At 36.7% G+C, this 20,611-nt stretch overlaps 3 protein-coding genes across 4 annotated transcripts; all 3 read right to left on the bottom strand.

The window, feature by feature from the left end:
• Positions 1 to 8,652, bottom strand: LOC110929569 (NAD-dependent protein deacetylase SRT1). Of its 2 annotated transcripts, none has more exons than XM_035988437.1 (14): positions 8,220 to 8,652; positions 5,810 to 5,839; positions 5,613 to 5,705; positions 5,401 to 5,520; positions 4,896 to 4,996; positions 4,661 to 4,769; positions 3,934 to 4,013; positions 3,763 to 3,841; positions 2,199 to 2,252; positions 1,980 to 2,079; positions 1,736 to 1,818; positions 1,584 to 1,651; positions 835 to 937; positions 1 to 771 (listed from the first exon to the last, which is right to left on the bottom strand). In XM_035988437.1, the coding sequence occupies exons 2-14, from the start codon at positions 5,819 to 5,821 to the stop codon at positions 259 to 261; spliced, it is 1,515 nt and encodes a 504-aa protein (XP_035844330.1). In that variant the 5' UTR covers positions 5,822 to 5,839; positions 8,220 to 8,652; the 3' UTR covers positions 1 to 258. The 2 variants fall into 2 exon arrangements, with proteins under 2 accessions (XP_035844330.1, XP_022028415.1); XM_022172723.2 differs by lacking the exon at positions 8,220 to 8,652 and adding an exon at positions 6,240 to 6,456.
• Positions 8,653 to 10,842: 2,190 nt separating this feature from the next.
• Positions 10,843 to 12,045, bottom strand: LOC110931990. Its single transcript, XM_022175358.1, has 4 exons — positions 11,553 to 12,045; positions 11,269 to 11,473; positions 11,033 to 11,193; positions 10,843 to 10,946 (listed from the first exon to the last, which is right to left on the bottom strand). Exons 1-4 carry the CDS (start codon positions 12,043 to 12,045, stop codon positions 10,843 to 10,845), a joined length of 963 nt encoding a protein of 320 aa, XP_022031050.1.
• A 111-nt stretch (positions 12,046 to 12,156) lies between these two features.
• On the bottom strand, positions 12,157 to 14,702 carry LOC110931991. The gene is made up of 3 exons (XM_022175359.2): positions 14,511 to 14,702; positions 14,276 to 14,435; positions 12,157 to 13,263 (listed from the first exon to the last, which is right to left on the bottom strand). The coding sequence occupies exons 1-3, from the start codon at positions 14,675 to 14,677 to the stop codon at positions 12,157 to 12,159; spliced, it is 1,434 nt and encodes a 477-aa protein (XP_022031051.2). The 5' UTR covers positions 14,678 to 14,702.
• Positions 14,703 to 20,611: the final 5,909 nt, after the last annotated feature.

Here is a 20,611-nt window from a genome sequence, read left to right as displayed (position 1 = left end):
TGAAATCTAAGTAGCAGTAAATAGATAACAGAATGAAGTTGGTCAAGTGGAATGGAGGGACATAACATAGCCCATGAAGATAATCTAGCCAAAAACACCAACTCGGTAACTCACTACAGTTTTGCACACCTGTCATACCCACAACCGAGTTAACTCTAGGGGCTTACAAGTTGACCCGGTTTCTCTTTACTACCTATCAATGACTTCCTTTAACCACTATCACACAAATATGTACAGACAGTCCAAACAACTAACTCGTTAATGAACCCGCGCTTTCTTTGAAGGCATACTATTGGTAGTGGATAAATCTATACCATCATCAAGATTGATTTTTTCCTGACCTCCGTTGACTTCGTTAGTCAACTCTGATTGCACTTTCTGTGAAGACACGCTATTGGTAGATATACCTATACCATCATCAAGATTGACTTTTTCCCAACCTCCGTTGACTTTGTTCGTCAACGCTGATCGCACTTTCTTTGAAGGCACGATATTGTTAAATATATCTATACCATCATCAAGATTGACTTTTTCCTGACCTCCGTTGACTTTGTTAGTCAACTCTGAAACATCAGAGGTTCTTGAAGGCAACAGTCCGTTGTATTGAACGATGTTTGTAGCAACAGCGTATGTAGAAACCGTTTTCCCAGAATCCGGAAGTTGTTTTCGGTCAACTATTGATGACTGTCCACAATATTGATTTTCATTTGCCAACTTTTTGAGCTGTTGAATCACAATATTCTTATCTTGGCTGATGTCATCAGGTGATGCCTGCATATAAATATGAGATTTTATTTCAGAATTTAATTAAACTTAAATATAAGGGAACTATACCTCAAAATCAACCGGAAGATCAATGCTAATAAACCGGCAACCACAACCTTCACTGAAATTAACCCATAAAACCATGTGAAGTGGTCTTGATTTAAGCGTTTCCCTGTGAATGTAAATAGCAAAAGGCCATTGGATAACAAAAAAAAACGCAGGTACCGAAATTCGTAAGTTTTATACTTAAGGGGTTTGGATGTCATAATAGAAAGTTATATAAGTGGTGTCCTACTATTTGCACTTAGGGACATACATGGTCCGGTTCGGTTGTTTTTGGGTCGAACTGCTAACTATGGTTCGGGAAACGACAAACTAAACCGGCCGGGTTGGACGGACCGGCTGGTTTTACTGGTTTGAGCCGATTTTTTTTTCATAAATCACTAGTTTGCAAAAATTTAAAATTTAAAAATGAGATAGATGATTAATGACTATAATGCAAATACAAAACTGGATATTCCAAAAATGAAAATAAATATATAAATAACAAAGGTTAAATGGACAGAATCGTTAAACCACCAAGACCGAACCATTTGGATCTCAAACCGGCCGGTTTACTTCGATTTAGGTGGTAAGATCGGTTTCGACAGTTTACGAACACCCCGAGTTTGCACCTACGAAATCTACCAACTACATCCTCATGACATGGCCATTAATTTTTTTTCTTTTTTTGTTAAAAGTATAATTTTGTTTTCAATCAATAACTGTTAACATATGACGTTTTATAAATTTGAATAGGTCGCTATGAAAGTAATAACCTTTTCAGCAAAAATGGTTGCTGGTTTAGGACGGCGGTTTTCAGCTCCGGTCTGTCTGGAAAGGTAACCTGGATTAAAATAAAAATCAAAATATATTAAACAGAGAATTTTAAAAAATGCAGCATCAATATCAAAAGAATATATTGCTATACCTCTACTGATTCAATAAATGGCAGCGGAGCTTTTTCTCCGTGAAAACTAATAACTCTAAGAGACCATTTTGTGTATTTTGACTCTGCAATATAGGTTGTTATAAACAAGTAAGATTAGATGTCGAAAAGCAAAAACAGTAACCATGTGGCATGAAATATGTACAGAATAATAAAACATGTACATGTTTACAAAACTAAATTTACAGAATAATATCTGTTTAATTAAGGATAAAACAATAACTACCTGAGACAGACCGAACATGATTAAAGATTATTTGGAAAAGATCCACGCGAACATACGGAGCAATCGGCATATTAAGAAGTTGCAGTACCTCTGCCATTACCTACATGAAAATAGTTGACATAACACTGTAATAATTGTAGAATCGGTTAAAAAAATGGAATTTCTTCGTTAATTCTTGAATTCTGTCTTGTACAATTCTTGATTCAAAAAAAAAATTACCTTGTCGACCAAACCATGAATGACCAAACTTGCTCTTTTGTCTTTTGGAGTTTGCTGTAAAGATATAAAATTATCAACATTCGTAAGCTAATTGTCAACATAAAATAAATTAAGAAACAAAATCATAGTAGGCATGTAAACAAACCAAATGAAGACGAACAGAAGCATGTTCGTGTTCGTTCATTTAACTTTAACCGAACACGAACATGAACACAAACATATAATCGAACAAATTTTTTTTGTTCATGTGCGTTCATTAAGAAAATATGCATGTTTGTGTTCATTTGTTTAAAACCTAAATAAACATTTCACGAATATAAACAAACATAATTTAACAAACATAAAACAACACAGATATGAACACAATTGAACAAACAAAAGCAAACACAAATGGACATAATTGACCAAACATAAACGAACATAAAGTAGGGTTTTTTATATATAAATTAGTGATCAACTACGATAAGTTCCATTGGAAAGCCCATTGTCATTACTAGAAAGGCCCATTACTAATTAGTTATGTTCAAATAAGTTACGCCCCGCTTGCGGTATGCGCATATAATGTATATATGTGTGGGCCATCCGGGGGGCAAAAGTGAAAGTGCACTAATTTTAATGTTATTTTACTAATTTCGTGAAAATAACGTTAAAAGCAAAGCTGAGGACGGTTAATCATGCATCATGTGGTGGCGTTGATAGCTGAAAGACAAAAGGGTACATGCACTAATCGGTATTTGTCCCGATTATTGAGTGTTATGTGCCTTATGTCCAAGGCTTGATGCAAAACTACTATCGAGCCGAGGGTCTCACTGGAAGCAGCCTCTCTATTCCTACGGGGTAGAGGTAAGGCTGTCTACATCTTACCCTCCTCAGACCCTACTTTTGCTTTGCTATTGGTGGGATTTACTGATGATGATGATGACGATGATGATGACGATGACGATGACGATGACGATGACGATGACGATGACGATGACGATGACGATGACGATGACGATGACGATGACGATGACGATGACGATGACGATGACGATGACGATGACGATGACGATGACGATGACGATGACGATGACGATGACGATGACGATGACGATGACGATGACGATGACGATGACGATGACGATGACGATGACGATGACGATGACGATGACGATGACGATGACGATGACGATGACGATGACGATGACGATGACGATGACGATGACGATGACGATGACGATGACGATGACGATGACGATGATGATGTTCAAATAAGTAGTTAAAAGTCCCCTTTTATGTATATATTTATATAAATATAAATACTTATGTATGCATTAAAATTTAAGCGAACAAAAACGAATGTAAATGAGAACATAAATGCACGAACAAAAAGTGTGTTCATGCTCGTTCGTTTAATTAAAAGAACAAAAAATTGTTCATGTTCGTTCGTTTATTAAATAAACGAACACAGACGAACTTCCTGATGAACAAGTTCACGAACAGTTCATGAACGTTCCGTTCGTTTACAGGCCTAAACCAGAGCCTTGAACCTTAGATGTATAAGAAAGAAGGTAACATGAAATACCTGAAGGTTGACGATTACCATCTTTCCTCCATTGCGAATGCACTTTAAAGGAATGTTGCATGCAGGGGTTATCTGCAAACTGCATATAAATTATATATTACGTTATAAATTTTTTAACAATTTTACTAAATATTCTTAAAAAAGGAGACACACCACAATAATAATGATTACCTAGTCCCCAAACATAACACAAGATCTGCCGTTCGACAATGTTTTTCCGCTGCTTTCATCTCTTTAGGAGGTAGTTCATCCTATGAGAGAAAATGGATGAAGTAAAAGTAACAAACAAACTTGACCCGTTATTACTTTTATCAGCTTAACTTTTCTTAAATGAGGCACATGATCGACTGGTCAAGCAAGTTGGGTAACAAGTCAAAACAGTTTCATGGCCTTCATAATATCATAGTAACATATTACGTTTTTGTATACGAAATCGTATGCACAAATTGGATTTTTGAGATCTTCTGTTGTGAATTTATGGTTTATGATTTGTTATGGTGCAGATTATATCTGCAATTTAGTGTTTTTTGGATCAAAACTAATCGGTTGTGGATCGAATTTATGGTTTCTTTTCTATTTTTTATGTTTTAAACTCAATAAGATTTTTGTTTTAATTTTAATAAGATTTTTCAAAGAAAAAGGGTTAAAAGACCAAAATGTCCTAATGTGAGAGGCACATGGTCATACTTAACATTAAAATTTAACCAGGTTAGTGCTAAAGGACACCGCCCGAAAGAAAATAATAATAATAACATAGAGGACATCCAATGTAATTTCCGTAGTTAAAGGACAGCGCCTGCAACCTCGTTAAAACTTAAAGGACGTAAAATGCAATTTAGTCAAAATATTATAGAAAAAATACCAAGGCATAATTTACACATAATTAGTAGTTTAGTACCTCCCAGTCAAGAACGGAATCCTTGAGTTTTGCACCACATTTTGGATCGCAACAACGTCTTGACGTCTCCTTCAAACCTATGGTCTCCACCTCAAAATCTCTCACGTACCTACATGAATAATGAGTCTATACCAATTAAAAACTTTGATTCGAAAACAGTTCTTATTCTAAAGAAGTGATAAAGTGAGCATTTGAAGAAAACTATAAATAATTAGGTATTTAAATAGCAACTTACTCTGTGCTGCATGAAGGGCAAACCTCCCTAAATGAATTTCCATGCAATTCCGAAAGCTTGTGCCTTGGTATTCCGGAACGTAGATGAAGGCTATCAACATTCTACACACCACAAAAAAAAATCAAGAAATATAGAAAGAAAAATTACAAAGTACATAAAAGAATAAAGAGTAAAGTACATAGATGGTTCATGTAGTTTACCAACATTTTGGATTTGGTCCCTAGTTTTCCAAAAGTTGCACTTTGAACGCATTTAGTCCCCAGCCAACAAATCTAAAGGGTTTAGCATGTCCAAGTTACGGACTAAATGCGTTACAAAGTGCAAACCACAGGGATCATCCATGTACTTATGGAAAAACCTAGGGACTAAATGTGTTACAAAGTGCAAACCACAGGGACCATCTATGTACTATTGAAAAGATAAGGACCAAATCCAATATTTTGGTAAACCACAGGGACCATCCGTATACTTTACTCAAGAATCAAACCACAAATTATATTTTAACCTGACTGATAACGAACTTCAAAATACCAGCGCGTTCCAGTTCAACCAAAGCCATATGAGTAGCACTCGGTGCTGCACGATGAAAGGGCAATGATGCTTCAGGCACACCTTTTCCCTCGCGCTGCAATTAAAAAAGATCACATAAACACGGTCTTTTACGTTTACTTAAAAAATGATAAGGATTTAAGAGCCTATGGAAGTATAGTTACGGACCTGAAGAGTCCAAACACCTTTAGGGCCTCGAAAATCAGGTATTCCACAAGAAGTTGATATTCCTGCACCCGTAAATGCTACCAGATGCTTACTCTGCAGCCACATTTTTATGACAAACGATTATATTAATACTTTATACATTTCTTCTGAAGTTAATATGAAGTATGAACAACAAAAACAGCAGATTCGAGCTTAACCTTTTTAATCATCTTTGCAAGTTGTTTGATCTGCAGATAAAAAGAAACTGTTGTATCAGTGGGATCAGAAGAACAGCTTAACGGACAAACAGACAATATTGTAATCTTAACAGACACAAGTTACAAAATTTGATAGCAACATAAAACATACTTAACAACATCAGCAATCAATCAGGGTGCTCAAATATGATAAAAAAGCACAAAAGTAAACAATAACTGCAATGATCACTTCACTTAACAAATATATAAATCATGACCCATCAAGAAAACAATCACTAACAACAATATAAGAAACTATTCAGAAAGAATAATAGTGTGATCACGGAATTGGAGAACTGCATTCAAATTAGGGTTCGGACATGAACAGCAATAGTTCGATTCGAGTAAAATATAAGAACAAAGGTTGAACGACATAGGGAAAGAAACGAACTTTATGTTGCAAGACGTCTTGGGTGTCAAAAAACTCAGACATTCCGACATCACCAACGTCTTCTTTGTAAGAGAGCTTCTGTGCGTATCCTAGAGACATTGTTCAAGATTCTCGAGGGGTTTTTAGAAAGCCAAACAAGTAATTGCCAAGCTTATGAGCAGGGTGTGGTGTTTATTGTGTTGACAATTGGGGCTAAAATGTCCCAAATTCCCAATTGGCTAAAAAAGATTGGGGATTTAGTTCTTACAACATGCGTAGTCATTGGGGTGAATAATGCCTTATCATTGGGCATTGTGCGTTGTGTGACAGCTCAGTCAACAATGAAACGTTTTTCTAAAATGGGTGTAGTGGGGATGTGGGCATTGTAGTGTAATAGAATTAAATAAAATAAAAACCATAAAAAATTGTTATTGGACAAATAAAGCTTGGAAACTGGTGATTGGTCAAAAGATTTGAAGCTGGGCGTGGAATATAGCACGCTCCAGACATTTTTTCGCAAAAAAAGTCCACGGGGGCTGAAAAGGGGCGTGGTTGGCATAAAAAACGCCCACAATTGCATGACTACGGATGGTCTTAGGACTTGGTGTCTCCAAGATGGAGTCATGGGTTCGCCCGAGTAGTCGGGTACCAGAGGAACACCGCCATAACCATTATGGGTTCGGCTTGCGGGATGGGTTTATGAACGGGTGAGAGATGGATGTATAAGATGTAATGTACTACAAGTTTCAATGTTCTATTTATTTAATGTTGTATTGGATGGTGATAAGATGCAATATTATTTGGTGGCCGGTTGAAATGGGTAGTGAGTTCAATTGGAAATGTGTTCCCTCCTTTTAGGGTTAAAATAAGTTGTGGTGGGTTCAAATGTAATGGCATTTTTCTGTTGGTTGGGTCACCCAACCGAAACAAAAAAAAATTGGTTATTAGTTTGTATTAACCAATGGATGTTCAGATAATGAACTTTTTACATGGGTTTGGTTTGATTATGAGTCGGTTAATAGATAATTCTTATGCTCTTAATTGCTACTGATGCTCTTAACTTATGTTGTTTTTGAACATGTCGACATTTTTTTAATATTGCTAGGTTGCTGATCGCTTCTATTATTCCGTATATAACTTTGCAATTTTTTTGTGCATAATAACTTGTAATTTGTGCTTTATGAGTTTTTCAAAAAAAAGTTGAATTTTTTACTTTTAACCAAAAGGTTTTTACCTTTTTCAATTTTAACCCTACATAATTTGTTTTTGAGTAAATTACAAGTTTTGTCCTTTATGTTTATCCCAAATTTCAGGCGTTGTCCTTTACTTTTAAAATTGATGAGTTTTGTCCTTAACGTTTCAAAATCCTGCATATTATGTCCTTTGGGCCTAACCCAGTTAAATTTTAATGTTAAATCTAGTCACATAGACCCCATATGAGGGTAAATTTGTCTTTTTACCCTTTGAATAAAAATATTAAATATATATTTATAAAGCTTTGTTTCTCCACTCACTCACTCTCCCTCACCTCTCTCTCTCTCTCTCTCTATATCATTCTCTCTCTAAAAACACCACCTGCCACTACCATCTGTCACCCACAAGCACCGCATTGTACCACCTCTTTCTACCACCCACCCTCACTAACCTACCCTCTCTCTATCCATTGCCCACCACCACAACTCCGAACCCCCAAACAAACTGAAAAGTCAACATCACCGCCACATCCAGCAATCGCCCTGACCCAGAACCGCCGCCACATGACTTTCCGGCGATTTAACTCGACTTCAACAACAACCAGCAGATCTGACCCGATCCGTCTCCCACAACCACTCTTTTCAACCCAGAATATGCAAAAATGATCATTAAGACCATAAATCCATATGGTTAAACAACCTAAAGATGCAAGCTTGAAGCTTTGTATAATTGTATCTAAATGAACACCGTGAAATGTGTGTTTGTGTGAGCTGACCAGAGAGATATTTATACATAATTACATGATACCTAAATCATGAGAAGATAGCACCTGGTGACATTGAGGAACAATGAAAGTGAGAGTAACACTAAGAACAAAATCTTAATCTCCATAATTAGCTAGATAAACAGATTGTAGTATCAGCTCTGTCTAATGAATAGCATGAAAAAGATCTTCTTGGGGAAACTTATAGCAATCAGGTGATTGACGATTCTTCATCCATCAACTTAACTTTAACTTGTAAAATATAGATTGGTCGACATCGTGGTCGATTGACGATCCGTTAGGGTTCGTTGTTAATTGTGAGTTTTGTTGTGTGGAATGTGTAATTGATTGCTTTGATTTGACGCTATGATGAGTTGATGAAGATGAAGGATATGATTATTGTGAGAATTGGGTTGGGAATTTTGTTGCAGACAATTGATTTTGGAATTTGGGTTTGGGGTTGAGTGGGGTTGAAGATGAATCAAGGGTGTTATTAGGGTTTTAAAGGGGGAATACACAAGTGGGAGGTGAAATCACCGTTCTACCCTCATATGCAGTGCACATGACATAATTTAACTGAAAATTATAACTGGGTTTGTCACAAAGGACATAACGTGCAGCATTTTCAAACATTAAGGACAAAAGTCATCAATTTTAAAGGTAAAGGACAGCGCCTGAAATTTGGGACAAACATAAAGGACAAAACTTGTAATTTACTCTTTGTTTTTTAACTTTAACCCAAAACTTTTAATTATTTGCAATTTAACTTCACAATTTTTTCACTTATACTTTTCATCTTTCGCAAATTTTCGTTTTACGTATAGTTCTAAAATTTTCGAGTTAATATGACGCAACATGCATGTGTGGTTCAATGTTTTTACCTCTATTTTTTCATGTTGACAGGTTCGTCGGAACACGCATATCCTAGGTCGAGTCAGTGTTGGTCGTCGGTGACGGTTGTGTGACATTAGTACTATTTGACACACCGTTTTACGCCCCGCCGCAACGCGCGGTGTGCTTTGGGGGGTTTTCAAAGAAAAAATGGTTATGCATATGGTTGTCGTAACATTGGCTTTGGGGGTTTTCCAAAAAAATTGATTTTTTTTACTACTCAACCAAAATTATTTCATAAATTACTTTTAACCCAAAACTATTTGTTCTTTTTACTTTCAACCCAAAACTTTTTATCTTTTGTAATCTATTCTCATAACTTTTTGTACTTTCAACTTTGATCCTTTATAGTTTTCATTTTCCGCAAATTTTTCGCTTTATGCTTGGTTCTAAATTTTGTGACTTAACACATCGCAACGTGCGTCTTTGGTTTAACGTTTTTATGTTTTGTTCTAAATTTTGCGAGTTAACACGACGCAACGTGCGTGTGTGGGTGAACGTTTTTACATCGTCTGTTTTTTCCCCGTTTGACAGGTTTAACATAACGTGCGGGTCCTAGATTGACTTAGTTATAACTAAAAAATTCCCGCCGCATTGCGGCGGGTCGCAATCCTAGTTTATTATTATTGCTTATGTCTATTGTTTTTCATTGTCTTCCAAGATTATATCTTGAGCTCTAAATTATTTTTTGGTTGTTTTTCTACATTCGGTTAATTGCATATGGCTTTTAACCAAGCCATATGTTAATTGTTTCATTCAGTTAATTTAGTTTGGTTAAATTGATTAATTCGGTTACGGTTAGGTTAAATAGGTCATGTGTTCACCCCTAATGAATGTGACCCTTTCACTCAGGTGCGGACCTAGCATAGAACAAGGGGTAACCCTCGTTGCCCTTTGACGCTCCGGCGGTAGTGTAAAATTAGTGTAAATTTTAGAAAAATTTGACGTTTTTTCGATTTCGCTGCCCCTTTTTATAGAAACGTTACCCCTTTAGGTTTTTCCTAAATCCATCACTGCTTTCACTCTTCTCCCCTTTTCATGGACTCTTGTTCCTCTCCTGGACGGCCCATGCTTTCTCCCCTCGCCACATCAACTGTCTCTCCTCCACTATCTCTCTCATGTCCCCTGCAAATGGCTCACAGGCGACGATATATAGATGGTTATATAATGGTTTTATTATGACATCATTTTCACTCAAATCAAAATACTGTAGATGTGACAACTTATCCTTGTGATTTTTCAAACTAAGGCCATGGGATATGGGGTTTGGGGTTTGGGTTAGGACGTGGGTTGGCTGAAAACGCCCAAGTCATCACCCCGGGGGCTTGGGTTGGGGCGTGGGTTTGGGGCGTGGCCCCATTGACGTGGGTTTGAAGCCGGGCGTGGGGCGGGCTAGTAAGGTGACATGGCGGGCTCCCAATGGCCAAACCAAACTCATGCCCCCAACCCAAGCCCCACCATACCCCATGTGCGTGGGTTTGAGTGGTGGGGGGCTCCCATTCCACGTGTCAACAAATGCCCCAACCCGATTTTTAAATCATAAAACCGGTTTTTAAATCATACCGGGTTGGGCTCAAAAATGGTTCAACCGGTTGAACCGGGTTCTACCGAACGGTTCAACCGGGGTGCCTTGTGAACTCTATAAATCTATAAATATATTTTCAACTCAAAACATAATCCAAAAGTACATTATTTCATAACAAAAAATAATCCAAAAGTTAATTCGCAATAAAAAAAATAATCCAAAAATTCACTATCAACGTCATCCTTATTAAGTTAATCCATTGGAATGTTGAATGCATTAAGTTCACGATCGCTTAAAGGATGAAATTCACTGTCAACGACATCCTCATCAACAAGAGCGTAACTATTTTCGTTTCCTACAATATTATATAAGAAATTTTAGTTACCAATAATCACAATATACCAAAAGTACGTTAGATAAATAACATATATAACAAGTAACCTTGTGTTTGAGAAATCGATACATTTTCTTCCTCACCAAACATGTTATCTATATCATCATTATCAAGATCTCCTTCCGGCTCTTCTTCAACCACCCAAAATTCCGAATGATTAATGCTTTCATAATCAACCGGATCAAAGGATCTCTTAGCATATTTGAGCCTAGAAAAACATTTACCCAAATGTTAACACTTTAAAACTAAATTACGATGTAATAGAAAAATCAAGACATTGTACCTATTTTGTAAACGCAAGTTGTAATGAACAAACACAAGGTCATTTAGTCTTTCATGTTCCAACCTATTTCTTTTTTTCGTGTGAATCATTTCAAAGACACTCCAATTACGTTCACAACCCGAGGAAGATGCGGTTTGACTTAATATTCGAACGACAAATTTTTGCATTAACGGATAATCTCCACCAAATAACCTCCACCATTCGGCTACAAAAAAATGGCTATCAAAATGATAAAAATAATAAACAAATAAAATTAAAATCATAACATTAAAAATATATCTTACCGGGTTGAGTAACATTACGAGAAGCAACCGCACTACTCCTACCAAAACATTCTAATCCATCACGAAACTTGCCTAAAGCCGGTGTAACATCTATAATATCATCACCCGGAAAATTCTTCTCAACCATGTCAAGAACACCCTTAAAAACTTCTTTATCTTTACAAAGATTTTCTTTATCATACTGAAAAGCTGGATTTAACCAATATGCCGCACAATGAATACTAGAACGTAACATATTTTTCCATCGAGCATCGATTATATCCACATATGGCTTATAGAAAGCTACTTTTTCCTGAAATAATGCCTTAATTCCCTTATCTGCCCGATTCATCCCCTCAAAAACATACGACAAAGAAGGGTTTTCATCTGTATCACACAAACGTAAAACCCTCAACAAAGGAGTCATGACTGTCACAGTAATCAAACAATTTTTCCAAAAAGTTTCATTCATCACAATTTCTTTACATTCAACTGCATTCCCCAACTTCAACATCTTTTTAAATTCGTTAGATATGACAAGAGCTTGCAAGTCATTTTTATGATCGACCAAACTTTTTAATGCAATGAAAGTCGTACCAAAACGGGTAGGACCTGGACGAATGATTTATGTCCAATCCTTTCTCTTTCTTAACCAATTCAAAGGCATCTTGTGATTATAAATAAAAACAGTAACCCTAGATGCTAGTTTTACCAACTTTGCAACATTCTCTAACTCTGAAATATCTTTTAACACTAGATTAAGGCAATGAGCCGCACAAGGTGTCCAAGTAATTGAAGAATGTCTAGCACATAACAATTTACCAGCTTTCTTGTAATTAGCAGCATTGTCGGTAACTATCTGAACCACATTCTTAACCCCAACCATTTCAACAACCTCAGCAAACAAGTTACACAAATTCTCATAATTGCTCTCAATATCCGATGCGTCTACAGATTTAATAAATGAAATCCCTTTCTCACAATAGACTAAGAAATTAATCAAATGGCGTTGCCTAACATCCCTCCACCCATCACTCATAATCGTGCAACCATTTTCTATCCACTCACTTCTATATGAATCTATTAATAACCCAACTGAAGTTTTTGCATCTTTCAACAAATTGACCCTTAAAGCATGATAGTTAGGTGCTTTGTAACCATAACCTATAGATGCTATTTTATCTACCGCAAGTTGAAAATAAGGAGAATTACAAGCATTCATAGGTATACAAGCATCATAGAACCACATAGCAATAGCCAAGTCAACATCATGTACCTTTTCTTTACATTGCATAGCTTTTTTAATCGTAGGTTGAGAAGGATCGTTTATAGCTTTTGTAAAGAAAGGATGCAAATTCGATTTTGCTTTCCTCTTTCCCTTTTGCGTTTGGTCATTTATTTCAACAACTTCTTCGTCGTCTACGACGTCAACACTAGATCCAACGGCAGTAGACTTACCTCTAGATTTAACTTCAATTTCTTTCAGAATTCCTTGCAAAGTAAAACGAACATCCGCCGGTACTTTTTTACAAGGTTCTATATCACCTTTAATGCCCGCAAGGTGTTTCTTCATTCTAGTTATTCCACCACCACGCACCATTTTTTGACAAAAATCACAAATGTATACAGTTTTACCTTTCTCATCGCTTTGAGAAGTGACATACTCCCACGCTTTATCTGATTTTGTTCTAAACCTTGATTGAACAGGCTCAGTTTGGCTATCTTCCATATTCTACAAAACAAGTAATTTTTTTAAGATATATATTCGTACATGTGCATAAACAAATCCATAGATCATCATCAAATCCATACGTTTATCATCAACATATGGTTTTAAAAGTTGCAGTGCAAAAATAAAAAAAAAGCTCAAACTATGTTTTTATATAAAAAAAACTAATTCTTTGCCATAAGAAAATTTGTCATGTTATGAAACATGTGCTTTTCAACTAAAAGAAAAAAATAAATATGTTCCAAAAATTTGAATAAGACAAGCCATCATATTAAACAATTAAACAAGTATAAATCATTAAAGTATTAGCTATTAAGCATTATGAAGTTAGTGTTAATGTTATGAATCAAAGAAATCAAATTAATTCTACCATGGAAATTCTTGGTTACTAGCGTTCCCACTTCCCAGAAAGAAAACAAAAAAGTTCAAACTTCAAAACTCTATATAGTATACACAATTACACAGTACCTCAATGCTGAACTTCGATGAATGGAGACTGCAGAATTGTTGTTTTTGTTAGTTTTGAGGATGAATTTTGAGTCTTTGATCGAAGTGGGCAGTGGGCAACTAGGTTAAATTATGAATTAAGAAGGTTAATTGTAACCAATGTTTTAAAAACCGGTTTTTAAATCATACCGGGTTGGGCTAAAAAATGGTTCAACCGGTTGAACCGGGTTGCCTTGTGAACTCTATAAATCTATAAATATATTTTCAACTCAAAACATAATCCAAAAGTACATTATTTCATAACAAAAAATAACCCAAAAGTTAATTCGCAATAAAAAAATAATCCAAAAATTCACTATCAACGTCATCCTTATCAAGTTAATCCATTGGAGTGTTGAATGCATTAAGTTCACGATCGCTTAAAGGATGAAATTCACTGTCAACGACATCCTCATCAACAAGAGCGTAACTATTTTCGTTTCCTACAATATTATATAAGAAATTTTAGTTACCAATAATCGCAATATACCAAAAGTACGTTAGATAAATAACATATATAACATGTAACCTTGTGTTTGAGAAATCGGTACATTTCTTCCTCACCAAACATGTTATCTATATCATCATTATCAAGTTCTCCTTCCGGCTCTTCTTCAACCACCCAAAATTCCGAATGATTAATACTTTCATAATCAACCGGATCATAGGATCTCTTAGCATATTTGAGCCTAGAAAAACATTTACCCAAATGTTAACACTTTAAAACTAAATTACGATGTAATAGAAAAATCAAGACATTGTACCTATTTTGTAAACGCAAGTTGTAATGAACAAACACAAGGTCATTTAGTCTTTCATGTTCCAACCTATTTCTTTTCTTCGTGTGAATCCTTTCAAAGACACTCCAATTACGTTCACAACCCGAGGAAGATGCGGTTTGACTTAATATTCGAACGGCAAATTTTTGCATTAACGGATAATCTCCACCAAATAACCTCCACCATTCGGCTACAAAAAAATGGCTATCAAAATGATAATTGTCTTGGTTAGTATTGGCGTATGGATTAAAAGGTACACGTAGATGATACCTTATTGTACAAGTGATTAAAGGCCACATACTTAGTCATATCCTAGAATGTTTAATAGCTACTGTATAAGTGATTAAAGGCCACATACTTAGTCATATCCTAGAATGTTTAATAGCTACAGAATGTCAAGTGATTAAACCCTCATCTTTAACAAATTATAGATAATTTATTAGTAGTTACACTTTATCCCCTTATAAAAACTAACTCCACCACCCACGATTTTTAAACGGTCATAACTTTTGGTATGTTAATATTTTTTTAAACTACACCCTATAAACAAGTATTTTATTCTCTTTAATTTGAGTATAGTATTGCTATATTTTTTTTAATTAAAAATTGATATATTACATGATTAACAGTGTCTAAAGGTTAGTAATAACTGAATCGTTAACTGAAACCGAACCGAAATCAACCAAATATTGAGTTAACTAAAAACTGATTAACCGAAACCCGAATTAACCAAAAATTGTTAGATTTTTATCCTCATTTAATCAAAATTAACTGAACCGAACTGCTCATATTTTCATACATTTCTAGCTTTTATACCTTCAGTTCATGTATTTCATATTTATAACCTCATTTCATGTATTTATTCCTAAATTTCATGTATTTCTAATCAAAAGTTTTAGCACAAGTTTGGTTTTAGCTATTAACCGAAATTAAATGAACCAAACCAAAAATCGTGAATCTAACTGAATAAACCAAACCGATTAACTGAAAACGGGTTGATTAATAAAATAGACTTATCGATGACCTCGATTTTGGTTGAGGATAATAATCTAACCAACTGAACATTGCACACCATGGCAATGTCTGTGTTTCCCGCTGCATCGCGCGTGCACCTGTTGGTTATTAACCAAAACCGGTTATCGGTGAGCAATAACTAAATCATTAACCTAAACCAAATCGAAAACAGACGAAACTGAGCCAAAATCAACCAAAAACTAAATTAATTAAAAACTGAAAACCGAATTAACCAAAAACCGGTTATCAATTTTTCTGTACTCTCGTTTAACCAGAATTAGCTTAACCGAACCAAATCATTCATATATTTATATGTTTCTAGCTTTTATACCTCCGGTTCATATATTTCATATTTTATATCCCTATTTCATATATTTATACTTTTATTTCATGTATTTATACCTAAGTGATACGTGGTCGAATAACGGTGCTCGTTTGTGTTTAAGATTGGGTTTTTACTTAACTTCTAATCTCGAATGGCCTACTTTTAATTAAATTTGTGTTTTTGCAGGTTTAACGAAGCTTAAGGAGTTTTTTGGGAGCTTTACGGGTCACCGGAGCGAAAAACGGATCACCGGGACGCGTAATGGATCAAACGGGAACTCAAGAAATGAAAAAACAGAAAACAGGAGTTTGAGGGGTCGTCGGCGACGCCCCTAGGGCCGTCGACGACGCCCTGTAATGAAGCCCGTCGGCCACTTTGCCCGTAACCAGTTAAATAACACGTCGGAGAGAAGCCAGCAAACGGGAGGCCGTCGCCGACGGGTCCCCTAGCGTCGGCGATGGGCCTTGGTCTGATCAAACACGAATTTCTATGATTTGGTTATGAGAAACGATTTTAATTGGTTTTTGAACATTCAAGTCGGGAGTTACAGAAGTTTTTGAGGTTTGAAATATATCTTGGAGCCACAATTGATCTCATCTTCAATCCATAACACCTTCCATTCTCCGAACCAACCGAATCACCACTCAACCCATCATCATCTCCATCATTCAAACCCTAACTTCCACCACTTCTCAAGACTTGAAGATCACCGAGAATTGAATGTAGATGTGGCGAGTTTTATGAAATTTAGACAGGTACCCTCGTACCGGGACTTCAACAAGGGTCAACAAGCGGTGTTTGATAACATTTCCGCGGGTATAGGAGAGGGTAGAGAGTATGATAAGAGAAGACAGAACTGGGAGGAAGCACACGGGGCCCAGATGCAGGAACAGTGGGCCCTCCAAGCGGCCTATCGGGAAAGGATGGACAAGTATATGGAAGAGCAGCAGATGCATCAAGCGCTCCAAAGATCACAAATGGAGCATATGATACAAATGCAGGAGGAAGAGACGGCCCGAAGACGGGCATGGGAGGAAAGGGAAGAGAAACAGCGAAACGAGCGAAATACATTGCAAGACCGCCGCTGGAGTGCTTTATACGTCTCTAATGAAATGGCTATTAACAACGCCAAGATCCTCCATGATCAGGAGCGACACCAGAGAGATTAAGAAGCAGGCCTCCCCTATGTAGAACACGCGGGGTGGACCGACTACTCCAAACTCCGTGTTCCACGAGGCCCATCTGATCCATCACCTCATTGGTCCGAGGCAGTAGGGTCTAGTTTCATCCCGATACCATACCAGCCGCCAGCACAAGGAGAGCCGAGTCCCCTCGACAACTACCGGGAGATGTTCGAGGCCCTCACTGGTTACCCATACCAGCCAAACCCGCCAGTTGACCCGAACGAGAGATATCAGCGGTGACGGCGAGGTATGCATTTTGTTGTTGTTGTATATTTTGGTTTTCTTTATTTTTATTTCATTAGTATTTCTTTTTCCTAGATAAATGAACTTTGTGGGTGTGTTCCCTATATAACCCTCACGAGACCTACGATGTGTTCCTTAAAAGGGCTTGTTGCATAAATGAACTTTGTGGGTGTGTTCCTTAAAAGGGCTTGTTGCATAAGCTAAATGCAACCGTGATTCCTACGAAAGTGAGTTAGGACTGTTGTTGTTGTAAATTATTTTTTTCCACATAAATCAAGGTAAATTAACGCATGGTTTGGTAACAATTTCATAAAAATGGTATAACTAAGTAGCTAACAAATTTCAATGGTTGTGAGAAGCATGCTTCTACACAAGGGTTAAGATTTGTAGGTACATCATGTTCGAGGGACGACCGTTTTTGTGAAGAGAAGAAGAAGAGATGAGCATCTAGCGACAAAAATCAGGTGCATGCGTTTCCTTTTACCTTGATTCTTAGATTAGTAATAAGTGGATTGTAATTGTATTTTAGTTTTCGGGGTGGAATTTTTGGGAAGTTAACCGTGTCACATCCCTTGTGCGTTTCAAAAACTCTAGTTCTTACACATTAAGGACAATGTCTACCTCAAGTGTGGGGATGGGGGAGTAGTAAAAGTTTTTCGATTTTGACTCGTTCATTTAAACACTACACATTGAGGACAATGTTTACCTCAAGTGTGGGGATGGGGGAAAATTTCAAAAAATGTCTTGTTTCGAAAGCGATCTTAAAGCACAAGTAACTAAGTCAACGAGGGATGGCACAACCCATGTGGTCTTTTGTCATGGTTAAGTTCAAATTAATAGCATGACGGGTATTTAGCGGGTGGTTATTTGGGAATAATCCGCCTAAGAAACTAGCATATTATGCATGTCACATACCATACCCTTTATATATGTGAGATTTTGAGCCACTGTTACAACATAGAATAACAAATGTATGTTTCTTTGTTTAAGTGGACCATTAGTCATGTATTGTAGAACTTGCAACTTTTGATACGTTTGAGACCATAGATCGAATACAAGCACAAGAATGATTAAGGCAGTAGGTAAACCTTTTCCTTTCTACACCATTTATATATCCTTACCCAAAAATTTATCCCTTAGTAGCCAATTTTGAGCCTAATCCTTTCGTTTGACCACCCTTTAGCCCATAACCTTAAACCTTTATCTTTTAAACCCGTGTGATGGAAATTCGATTATAGGAGTCAAGTTTGTACAGTTGTGAATTGTTTGTTTGCATATAAAAAATGAGAAAAATCAGAAAATGTTACGAAAAAGAATAGAAAATTGTTAAGAAAAGAACAAAAATGTGTGTTCTTAGTTTGAGAAATAAATGGCGAAAAATTGTTGCCTTCTAGTTTGATATTGGTAGTTAGTCGTGCTTAGAATAGTTGTTTTGTAATAAAATTCGAATTTTCATCACCTTAGCCACTTTAAAATTTTCTATTTCCTACCCTTAGCCTAGCCCCGTTACAACCCATACAAAGACCTTATGACTTGTGCTTAGTATTCGTGTTCGGTGGTGGAGAATCTTACAAAGACCTTATGACTTGTGCTTAGTATGCGTGTTCGGTGGTGGAGAATGATTGAGTTGCAAGCCTATGCGGGTGCATGTTCTAATCGGTTTGAGTGATTAGTTCAAAGTGCTAATGCATCAACTATTAGCCAATTTTAAACCGAGTGGAGAGAACATTGTGAGGGATATGCATGATTTGTCGGTTTCACGGGCGGGTTAGTCTTGGATAACCATTGTTATATGCGATTATTCACTTTACCGTTAAATATGTTGAAAATTGTAAAGAGTTTGAACTTTTGTATGACAATTGACTTTAACCTTCGTATCGGGAATGGGGAGTGTGTTCTTTGTTCGACCCACGTGAAAGTGAAAAACAGATTTGCTTGAGGGCAAGCAAAAGACAAGTGTGGGGATGTGATACGTGGTCGAATAACGGTGCTCGTTTGTGTTTAAGATTGGGTTTTTACTTAACTTTTAATCTCGAATGGCCTACTTTTAATTAAATTTGTGTTTTGCAGGTTTAACGAAGTTTAAGGAGCTTTTTGGGAGCTTTACGGGTCACCGGAGCGAAAAACGGATCACCGGGACGCGTTACGGATCAAACGGGAACTCAAGAAACGAAAAAACAGAAAACAGGAGTTGGAGGGGTCGTCGGCGACGCCTGTAATGAAGCCCGTCGGCCACTTTGCCCGTAACCAGTTAAATAACACGTCGGAGAGAAGCCAGCAAACGGGAGGCCGTCGCCGACGGGTCCCCTGGCGTCGGCGACGGGCCTTGGTCTGATCAAACGCGAATTTCTATGATTTGGTTATGAGAAACGATTTTAATTGGTTTTTGAACATTCAAGTCGGGAGTTACAGAAGTTTTTGAGGTTTGAAATATATCTTGGAGCCACAATTGATCTCATCTTCAATCCATAATACCTTCCATTCTCCGAACCAACCGAATCACCACTCAACCCATCATCATCTCCATCATTCAAAACCTAACCATTCCACCATCCATTCACTTCCACAATTACCCAAACCCTAATCACCATTCCATCATTCTCCAAATTCAAGATGGCCCAATTCAAGCTTCCATCATCCGTTGATCGTGCCTCTTCGACCATGAGCGGCTAATTCTTGGAGGTTTCACCCCGGTGTAGGTTTTTGTAAGTTCTTAGGGTTTAAACATTGTGTTTGAAATTCGATTTGTGACAAGTTGTGATTTGATTTTGAAGCATATAATAATTGTCTTGTATTTGTATTGTATTCGTGATCTGTCGAATGAAGATTAAATTTGACTTTGCGAAATGTTTATGTGCAATTATGCCTTGTCTAGGTTAGAGTTTACGTGTTCTTGGTAACGAAGTGCATTGTGGTCCGTCATTTACGACGTTGATAGCCCTTGGCACCTAAGCCTCGTGACACTAAATTCGTTAATCATCTTTGCAATTGAATTGAATCTAAAACGTGTAGAAACCCTAGGACTTCAATCACCGAACTGGGTGTGAACCTTGTTTACATATCTTGTTCAAATTATAAATTAAGTTTTCTTGAATCATTAATCTTAGTTGTTAATCAATTTCATTAATTACTTTACAAACTTTTCAATCAAACAAAAATACAAAAATATTTTAGCAAGCTTCATAAGTTGTGACATTTGTTTAAATTCATTCAAATCCAATCGCAAACCACATACTCTTCGTGGTTCGACCCCTTGCTACCACTAGCTATTTGTTAAGGGTAATTAGGGCTTATAAATATTATCTTTGACCGGAGCGCGA

The sequence above is a fragment of the Helianthus annuus genome, chromosome 3, assembly GCF_002127325.2.
Source record: "Helianthus annuus cultivar XRQ/B chromosome 3, HanXRQr2.0-SUNRISE, whole genome shotgun sequence".
Classification (NCBI taxonomy): Eukaryota; Viridiplantae; Streptophyta; class Magnoliopsida; order Asterales; family Asteraceae; genus Helianthus; species Helianthus annuus.
The sequence above is the reverse complement of the archived record's forward strand: the minus strand, read 5'-3'. Positions and strand labels throughout refer to the sequence as shown.

Excerpts from the sequence above, each read along its gene's own strand:
- LOC110929569 (XM_022172723.2), bottom strand. The coding sequence starts at position 6,338 with ATGTCTCTAGGATACGCACAGAAGCTCTCTTACAAAGAAGACGTTGGT. Across the intron at positions 4,997-5,400 it reads TGAAGTTCGTTATCAGTCAG|AATGTTGATAGCCTTCATCT; the intron begins GTTAAAATATAA and ends TGTGGTGTGTAG. Across the intron at positions 1,819-1,979 it reads TCATGTTCGGTCTGTCTCAG|AGTCAAAATACACAAAATGG; the intron begins GTAGTTATTGTT and ends CCTATATTGCAG.
- LOC110931990 (XM_022175358.1), bottom strand. The coding sequence starts at position 12,045 with ATGTTGAAGTTGGGGAATGCAGTTGAATGTAAAGAAATTGTGATGAAT. Across the intron at positions 11,474-11,552 it reads TCGTAATGTTACTCAACCCG|CCGAATGGTGGAGGTTATTT; the intron begins GTAAGATATATT and ends ATTTTTTTGTAG. Across the intron at positions 11,194-11,268 it reads AACTTGCGTTTACAAAATAG|GCTCAAATATGCTAAGAGAT; the intron begins GTACAATGTCTT and ends ATGTTTTTCTAG.
- LOC110931991 (XM_022175359.2), bottom strand. The coding sequence starts at position 14,677 with ATGCAAAAATTTGCCGTTCGAATATTAAGTCAAACCGCATCTTCCTCG. Across the intron at positions 14,436-14,510 it reads AACTTGCGTTTACAAAATAG|GCTCAAATATGCTAAGAGAT; the intron begins GTACAATGTCTT and ends ATGTTTTTCTAG. Across the intron at positions 13,264-14,275 it reads ACCGATTTCTCAAACACAAG|AATATGGAAGATAGCCAAAC; the intron begins GTTACATGTTAT and ends CTTGTTTTGTAG.